The sequence below is a fragment of the Chaetodon trifascialis genome, chromosome 3, assembly GCF_039877785.1.
Source record: "Chaetodon trifascialis isolate fChaTrf1 chromosome 3, fChaTrf1.hap1, whole genome shotgun sequence".
Classification (NCBI taxonomy): domain Eukaryota; kingdom Metazoa; phylum Chordata; class Actinopteri; order Chaetodontiformes; family Chaetodontidae; genus Chaetodon; species Chaetodon trifascialis.
Window position 1 is genome coordinate 17378759 of NC_092058.1, and position 9649 is coordinate 17388407.

The 9649-nt window shown below is 43.5% G+C and overlaps 1 protein-coding gene across 6 annotated transcripts in view; it reads right to left on the reverse strand.

Moving 5' to 3' along the window:
• LOC139327908 (inositol 1,4,5-trisphosphate-gated calcium channel ITPR1) overlaps positions 1–9649 on the reverse strand; it is a 70139-nt gene that overhangs the window by 59482 nt on the left and 1008 nt on the right. For all 6 annotated transcript variants that reach the window (XM_070957977.1, XM_070957959.1, XM_070957967.1 and 3 more), the window contains exons 2-3: positions 9285–9398; positions 6790–6860 (exon numbers count right to left, since the gene is read on the reverse strand). In XM_070957977.1, coding sequence (XP_070814078.1) covers positions 6790–6860; positions 9285–9376 — 163 coding nt within the window. In that variant the 5' untranslated portion in view covers positions 9377–9398. The remainder of the gene's footprint in view (positions 1–6789; positions 6861–9284; positions 9399–9649) is intronic.

Below are 9649 nucleotides of genomic sequence, written 5' to 3' on the forward strand. Positions count from 1 at the left end.
AGAGACTTTCAGAATCAATGCCAAGGCGCACTGAAGCTATAATGGCAGCACATGGCAGCCCACCGCCTTACTAAGACACAAACACTCATTCAGTGAGGTAGGGGACATCTTGGGCCAGCAGTTTAAGCTTTAAAATCAACAAGATTTGCACATTCATAGATTCTGGATTTGAAAAAGAAATGAACAGAAATCACACAGAAATGAAGCAGGCAAAGTCATATACCTTAAAACATGTCTGGATGGGAGCTTTAAATGATTTATGTGACTGCCGATGTGTTGGTATGTCACTGGTGTCATGCAATACCGCTTTGAGTGATCTGCAAAAGAGCCACAGATGGCTCAGAGAGATAACACCAGCTCTTCAGACATGCACAGTTCAACAAAAAGCTCATAAAAATCTTGCACTCACTGACAAACTTCACCAGATTCAAGAGGGTCAAGAGGAAGATGCTTGTAGCCATGGCAACCATAAAAATGACTGTGAGGATGTTCAGCCAACAGAGATCATTTCCCTCTGAGGACGTTTTGTCAAAGAGCGTAACTGCCACAATACTTTGATACTGTGAGAGGAGCAACAACACACACAGCAGCTTTCAATTCTACTGTGTGCCAACACAGAGCTGTATAACTCACAATGGTGGACGATTCAAGTGGTCACACTTTGTTTAGTGCAGAACAGGTACAGACCCTCAAATTCAAACTCCACCACAGACCCAACTCAAGCACTGAAACCATGGGATTTATTAACATACAAACAACCAAGACATGAAATCTAACAAGACGCAAGGTCAAAACACAACACAAAATCCCAGGCTGAGAGGCAGCCAGGCAAGCAGTCCGCATGCCAGAGGCCTCTATTCTCATGCTGGCACAGGAGCTTTTAAGCCTTTCAGTCCGAGGTCAGGTGCACCTTGTTCAGGCACTCAGATGTAGCACACCTGGGGAGAGATAGGGCAAGCTAGTGCAATGCCTAGATAACCTGCTGCTGTAACAAAAGAATTTCCCAATTTGGGCTCAATAAAGTACATCCGTCCATCCATCCATAGGTCTATCTGACTCACCAGATGTAGACTGTTGGTATAAGCCTGCCATTGACCGCCTATTTCAGGTGGCCAATGCTAGACCCTTCCGCTATCTGTGTGTTACCATTTTCAAAATCCCCCGTCATGATGGGAACCAACAACAAGTAAACAACCTGCACGTGGCTCGATGCTGAAAATGGTTACCCTAAGCTGGCCTCTGAATATGCTAATGTTCCAGAAAAACAAGTTCCCCTGACACTATTGTGCAAGGGCACCATCGCGGCATCCTGGGCTTTACAGCACCCAAGACAACTGTGATTCGTTTAAAGAACACAAAGAACAAACTGAGCTTTTTCTTCTGATACCAGAATGATAATTAGTGCAGCCAGACCTTTCTCCAGCACTGACGCAGTGCTGTGGAGAAACATCTGGTGATGCAGGGCTGACTGACTGACTGACTGACTGACTGACTGACTGACTGACTGACTGACTGACTGACTGACTGACTGACTGACTGACTGACTATTCCAATTTTGGATCAATAAAGCACATCCATCCATCCATCCATCCATCCATCCATCCATCCATCCATCCATCCATCCATCCATCCATCCATCCATCCATCCATCTGCTACGCTGTCATAAAAGCAGATAAAGCCCATTGTGTGAGACGAAAACTCCAACATGTCCACATTACAAAGTAGTCATCAGTACTCCAACACAAACAGGGAGGCCTGCTTGCACCTCTGTAAGAGATCTCAGCGGCTCCTCCCTGCAGCAATTAGACAACATCAGTCTGGCAAAGCACCTAAAGACACACATTACACAATACTTCTTCTATTCTGTGCTACATCAACAATATCCTCAACGATCTGGGTTGTTTAAACTGCTATTCGCTCCAATATTCTTATCCTGTTGGAGATATTGTAGAGGAAGCAACTAATCACTTGTATTACATCTAAGACAATAAATGGGTCAACCGACAGCAGCCTCCCTCGACTGTTTCCTGCAAGGCCTCTCTCGTCAATGGACAGGAAAGCAATATATGTGGTTATTAGGAGAGGAAGGGACTAAAGACAGAACTGCTTCTGGTGTTTATCTCAGACGAGCCACCCAACTAGCCCGCAGCGTGTCTCTGACCGCAATGGCGGTTTGGACCGACAACAGATAGGTGGTGGCAAGGAGTTAATGCTGCAAAGGCTCTTGAGATTTATGAGGTTTGTGTTTTATGCAAAAGACATAAAAGGAAATAAGGACAGGAGATGAGATATGAAACAGGGTGACAAAAAAAGTCAAAGACAAACAACCCAAGAAATGTCAAACCAGGACAAGGAGACCCTATCCGCTATAATGATCTCCACATGCTCATGGTCTAGCGATGAAAATGTCAGGCTGATAACAAGCACAAAGACGAGCTCTTGTTCCTTCTGTGCAAGCAGAGGATGCCTTGATGTGGTCCTCTTTGTGTTGTGTTAAAGATAGTCTCTGACCTTTTTTATCCATACACAATCAACCAGTAATGATCAGAGTTTTTGTATATGCACACAGCTTCCATGCTCACTCCTCTGGACAGAATGGCTGGGTAAGATGGACATACAGATCACAAATTAGTAAAGGCTGGCTCTGGCCAAAGGCACCTAATGGGTTATTGTGCACTATTGTATGTCAACATCACTGGGTTGAAGATATCCATTAACAGTTTTCAGCTTTCAGAAGAAAACTGATTGATGAAAACATTTTACAACAATGCACCACTCAAATTCTTTGACGAGCCTGCTGACCACAAATGAAAAGAGATTGGTGACTGCTGATTAAAATGAAAGCAGATGACATCCGAACAATGCCACATTCAATTTACACTGCCACTTCAGCACACAACAAATCAAGCTGCCACCATAGAAACTTCAAATCAGACAACCGGTCTGACGTTCAAACAACTGAGTGATGACATAGAAATCACAAGTAATACAAAGGAGGATTACAGCTAACAGAAAGTGCTGTTACAGAGCATTTTTCTCTGCCGTGGATGTGCTCACTGCTGCTCAGTGCACTCCGCTGAACTCACTACACTGTCTGAGTGTGTGTAGGTGTGTGTGTGTCGGTATTTCAAACAATGTCCGGGTGAAAGACAAAGCGAGACTGCTGTGTCCAGATGTCTCAGCATTTGCATGTGGACTACATGAGTGAGAGTGTGATTGTGTGGAGGGTGCTTGTGTTTACATTAGGAGGAAATGTTAAGCATACCTCAGCAATGACAGTATAAGGGCCTGCATGTGGACATGGCTAGTCTGGCCTCGTGCCCTTATAGCGTCCGCTAAGGAGGATTATCTCCGCACAGCCTTGTCCCTCTCAAACAGCTGAGGAGCCTCCCAAAAACAAGCAGGAACTGAAGAGTGTTTGCTCTGCCAGAGGAAACCCCGGAGGAGTCAAATTAGATCTTCCCAAAGGATGAAAAAATATCAAGATGTGAGCACAGTTTGGCAGACAGCCTTTGTGGATACTTAAACAAACACCTGTTTCTTGTTTGGTTTTACTCTTGTTATCTATGCGAAGTTTAAGCTCGTGAGGAAAATACTTGCTCCGGCTTCAGGAGAGGCTCAGGTCACTTGTAGAAATGAAGGTTCTCAAAGGACATTATTTTACACAATGTGTCTCATCGTGCATCATGAAAAACAGAAAAGATGTACTATCCTCAGACTTTAGCAGTAAGCTTTCTCACATGACCTCACCGCAGCTGACTGTGACTTGCCTTTGGTGCTGTGTATTCAGAGGCTCCAGTGTATTTTTTCTTCAGCAACAGCATCAGTTCGGCAGGATTACATTTTTAAACTTCATAGTAATAACTAGTAGAGTTATTAAATGTTGTGATGTCGTAAGGTTAACTCTTGATGCTCTATATCCTGGGAAAGCCTCAACACAACAGGAGAGACCTTTTTTACATTTCATCTACACTACTCCATAGGTACAGACTCTACGCAGGTTTCAGGTTTTCGTACATACAGCATGTACTCTAAAATGCTTGATTTGAGAGAGAAGCACCGCTAACAGCTAGAAGAAAACAGTGGTGCGACAGCTCCAGAAAGACCATGAGAGACAGTTTAATTGATGTCTAATGGCCTACACGTAGGATGTTTGAACAGCAGTCATTTTTATTGATCCCAGTTGGAAAAGCACAGGTGTTACTAACATCACTAAAGGTCCAAGTAAGTGTGATAGTGAGTCAGCATGCATGATACCAGGACCCTGAAACCGAAGCAGCTAAATGAAATTTCATCATCATAAGTTGAGCTGTTTTTCCATCTGTGACTGGAAAGTCTACTGTATGATTTCCTGACACAGCTAAATGGAATGCAGTTGTGCAGTTACAATGTCCGCTTTGAAAAGGTCGATTGATTTGTGAAGTCCTGGTGCAGGTGTCCATGTAGTAACATCCTTTATCAATCATGAAGTTGATGAGGTAATGTGGTATTTGTGCTCTTTTTAATTGAGCTTATGTCAAAAAGTAAAAGCAAATGATGACATTCTGTTTTATTTATGTTTTACACAGTGTCCCAACTCTTTTGGAATATGTTCTTAAGAAAGCATGCAGGCTGCTTCATAAGCCAAAAGGAGCAACGTCAAAACAAGCATTTTAAAGGTGTACTATAGCAATTTGGAGTTGCACTTTTACAAAAAATTAGGAGACTAGAGAAAGCCAGAAAAAAAGAGAATCATCAGAATGAAAGCAGCAGGACTTGGCAAATATCCAGATTTTTGGATCTTACATTTCCCATAATGCAACCAAAAGCATATTATCATGAAACTCCACTTTGTGCTGCAGGTGTTCTGTTTGTCACACTTCATGAAGCTCCTTCAGAGTCACAGACATTACAATCTTTACATGCTCTTTAGTATTCCCCGTCATGAGTAAAGCTGACCTTCATGTTTAAAACCCGGCAATTTGCCTTTAATGCCAAGCTGTTGTCTGCCTACTCTCAGTCAAAAATGTCAATGTCTATTACATTACAGACTATGTTTGACTTCACTGTGACCTCTTCTAGTTGTCCTCTTCCATATGATGCTATAGCACCCATCTTCACTTTTCTCTGCCTTCTGGTAAGACATCTGGAGCACATGAAGGCCTCTTGTGGTCAGGACCAGCTGACGTGGTGAAGGAGTTACAAACGCCACTTTAACAGCACTCAAAGCTTATGTGCAAGTGGGTTGTAGAGACACGTATACAATTACAAAAAAATCTCCTGCACATGTAGCTTTAGCTACAGCTTCATTGCCTCCGTCTGTCTTTTATTTTGTGGCTGTCAAAAGCAGGTCAAAAAATACATCAATAACAATCATTTCAAATTTGACAAGGGCGTTTACTAGCAGGTCAGATTTAAAGAAGGACTTTTCTATGCACTGTGTACCTTGTGATGAGATGTGAGTGAGTCAAGGGGAAAACTGAGTGTGGGAGGACGGAAGATTAAACGAGGCAAAGTGATTAGTGAAAGCCTTCCTGTGTAAGTGAGCCAATGGCAGCTCCCTCACTACAATCACATGTTTGCTGCCAAAAATAGTCTTAGAAAAGACTGGAATTGAAGTTTGGATACTTCATCATTTAAACCCAATCAAAACTGCATTGACTGGTGATCATGGCTTACAGTAGATGGAAATCGACAGATGTTTTTGCCACTTCTTCCCACGTCTATGGAATAAAGGTGACAGCTGTGGAGACACACACACACACACACACAGCAGCAAAGACAGAGGGCGAGAGACTCGTCTTTCATGTTGCTGCGGGCGTGGAGGTATCAGTGTGCAGTGCGTGTTTATCACGGAGGTGACAGCCGTTGTCTCTTGGGGGTGATAACCTGTCCTAGGACACCAGAGACCCACTGAGGAGATGAGCTGTCTGGCCGCTGCTCACATCAAAGCTTTCTGCTTTCTAAATACAGCGCAATCTTCTTCAGCCTCTTGAGACAGCAGAAAGCATCCTAAATGCCAAGAGTGATCATGTGTAGGTGGAATGTTCACTCTCTAAAATCAAGTTGTTTAACATCGCAAAGGCCAACAGATATGATGGATCTATAGCCACAAAAGAAGCTGCAATGCAACAATGAAAAAAAGAAAAACAATATTTTGGTCATAAATACTTAATTTACCTACCAACAGTCCAACAATGCTGAATTTTTCAATCAAATATTTCTTCAGCACAGACCGAGAAAAAGTACCGTTTTTATATGCTGTCCAAGAACCTGTAAGATACACTACACAAGCCTTCAATACGCTCATGCTCTCTGCACAATGTCGGGCCAGGCCTCTCCCCAGAGATATAAACCTCCAGCCTGAGAACCGAGGGTCATGAGTTCTACTTCCTGCATGGGAGCTAATAATAGCGGGGTTCACCCAAAGAGGCATCTCAAGGCCTTTCGCTTGAAAAGCAGCTTTTCAAGTGTGTTGTTTTCCAGCAAATCAGCATCAGAGCTGATTCTGTCCAGCTGCCACGGACGAGGTGTGCGAACACACGAACATATGCATGGATGCATAAGCATGCACGCGCGCACTCACGCACACGCACGCACATGCACGCCATTAACATTGTCAAAGGCAGCCCTGTTTGAAGTCCAGTGGGCAGGGGTATTGTGGCTTGTCACCAAAGAAACACAGCATAACACATTCAGCAGTGTCTCTCTCGCAGAGCCCACAGTATAAACAGACAGCAGTTAGTGTGATGATGTCAGGCCTCAGGAGGACAAGGGGACGAGGAAAGTCGGCTCTCGGCGTCTCTTACCTCTGAACTTCTTCGGAGGGTTGTTGAGGTCCCCAGCGTCGGGCTGGACAACGCAGCGGTCATCCACCAGGCTGTGGATACAGACACAAAATGACATTGTTTATCAGATGTGTGTGTGTGTTTCATTTAGCGTATTGTGAATATTTCTGTAGGTACATTGTGTGAATACAGTATCTATCTATCTATCTATCTATCTATCTATCTATCTATCTATCTATCTATCTATCTATCTATCTATCTATCTATCTATCTATCTATCTATCTATCTATCTAGATATGGTCTTATGAACATCAACTGCAACAATTTTGATGATCAAATGATTTTTTTCATTGTCTTCACAAAAAATTCAGTGGTTCTAGCTCCTCAAATGTGAATATTTAGAGGACTTCTTAGTCACCTTGGACACTTATGTCATTTTACAGAACAGAATAGAATATTAATAAAATATTAAGAAAAATGATTTATGCTTTACATTAATCATTGTAAGTAATGTATGTTAAAAATGTTGCCAAATGCCCATCAGAAAACATTTACAATCATATAAAAGTCATAGAAAAATAATTAAAGAAGGGTGATCTTGAAGAAAAAGCTGGAAGTACTAGCGCACATATATTTGCTGTACTTCATACAAAATTCATGCTGATCAATGTGAAATTTGTGAACTAATCTGCCAGCATTTCCAGCAGCATAATTTAGCCTCAGAGATTTCACTCGGGCATGTGAGCTACTGTATGCACCACATCTCTGTGATCCATGTGGGTTTGTGTGTAAACTGGTTTGGGTGTGTGTTTAACATAGTACTGGTCAAAACACAGCATTCCCAACAAAAGCTTCTGCATGCACAAAACCCTGCTGGTGTTTCCCTACTCCACACAATGATGAAATAACTCTGGATTAGATGACCTGCGGGCAGGCTGGAATTTCTGGTGACAAATTTAGCTTTTACTAGCTAGGAATAACACTTGTCTGGACACAGGCCAAATCCCACATCCATTTCAGGCCTTTTCCCGAGAAACATCCACAGTTGTCCAAACAGACCTGTCTACCCCTCCAGACGGTGCATCTCAAGGAACAAGGCGGCAGACTTAGATAGAAAGTGACAAAATATCCGGGAGCGTTCAGCAGAAATCACGCAGTAAGTATGTGCAGTCATCTGCATGCGTGCACAACGCACAGAGCGGTCAGTTATTAACACAAGCTTCAAAGTTACACCTTTGAACAAGCAGGACAGGTCCCGCCGAACTGTACAAAGCTGCATTTTTAACATTTTTAACCTTCCCCCTGCTCACAGCCCCCTCTCTCCAGTTACCAAACAAGAGCTGGGAATGCTGCTCAGCTGGAGAAGTTTTCTCTCCTCTCAGGATGGTTTCTTCCTCTGAGGGCAGATGATCTGGAGAGGGCTGCCGAGTTGGTGGTTGTGCGTGGAGAAGATGGCTCCTGGCCAAAACTGTCATGACAGTTTAGTAAATAGGTGCGCTTTTGTGCGTTTGTGTGCGTGTACGTGGGAAGAGCTGGAACTCGAGAAAGGCCACAATGTCTCTGTAGTGACTCAGTCTTTGCTGTAGGTCATTCCATTTTTCATGAGCGGGGAGGGGAGGTCCTGGACACTGAGCTGATGGTACGGACAGCACTACTGACGCTAGACACTATATTCTGCACCTTCTTCTGATTATCTGGTGGTTTCTACCAGCAAAACGTCAATGTAAACTTTCTCTTACTGCCCCTCAGAAGAGAAGAGGAAAGGTTGAAGTGCAACAAGTGTGAATCACTATTGCATCAGAGGTATTTTAGTGATATCTTAAGAGCAATATATCCTTGCACTCGTCCATTCTGCAATCCCCGCAGGTAGAGCACAAGATCGCTATGCATCTTCCAGAAAATCAGAACTGCTCATATTTTGACTGTGAGGTAGAGCTAATGGAGAAAAACAACACAACGTTGTTGCGACTGTGTGGGTGAATGAGTGGCTTGTAAACAGAGTTTTACCATTAGCTTCGAGTAATGTGCACAGCACCACCTCATTGTTTTTTCCTCTAACTGTGCCCTCCACACCCACTCCTGCCACACTTTCACAAACACACACACTTTATCATGAACTGTGCATTTGTCGCCCCTATACTTCCTTCTCTCCCAGCACTATCAGCGGTGGTGGGGTCAGTCGTGGCCTAGACGCCGCTTCAAAGGGCCTCTCACTCTTTCCACAGCTTTGTTCTGTGGGATAAACTGCAAAAGTTACATCCACTGATCTCCTTAATCCCATTCTGTCACTGACAGTTGGGAGGGACACCTGCGACATGCAAACGCACACAGAATCATAAGGAAACGCTCTTTCTGACGGCACCAGAACATTGTTGCTCGCCAAATCAAAGTTTCTAAAAACAGTTGCCACTTCTACTGCGACTTCCTTCCTTCCAAATACTGTTCAGCTGGCAGTAGAACAGAGTGTGAAATGGGCCCACACACGCATAATGCTCGGCCAGTGAGATAGACGTACCCCAGGGTGCTGATGAAACCATTGGTGGAGCCCTCTGCGTACAGGGAGCAGATGTCCCCGATGTGTAGGAAGCTGGACATCTTATCCGACATGTTTGACACACACGGGAAACACCTGGAGCAGAGGAAAGGAGTCAAAATGAGCACAAAGGCAATAAATCACATAAAAACATCACATTGTGCTTAATGCAATCATCACAAAAGTCTGAAAACCAGCAGAAGCATCCTTCTTTTGAATTCTGCCATGATGACAATTGCAATGCTGCACATTCATTCAGCTCCAGCGACGTAAGACCTCTGACTGATCCCCATAATTACTGAGATTTCACCTGTGACTCTTCAGTTTGCATGTGCAGATATGATTAT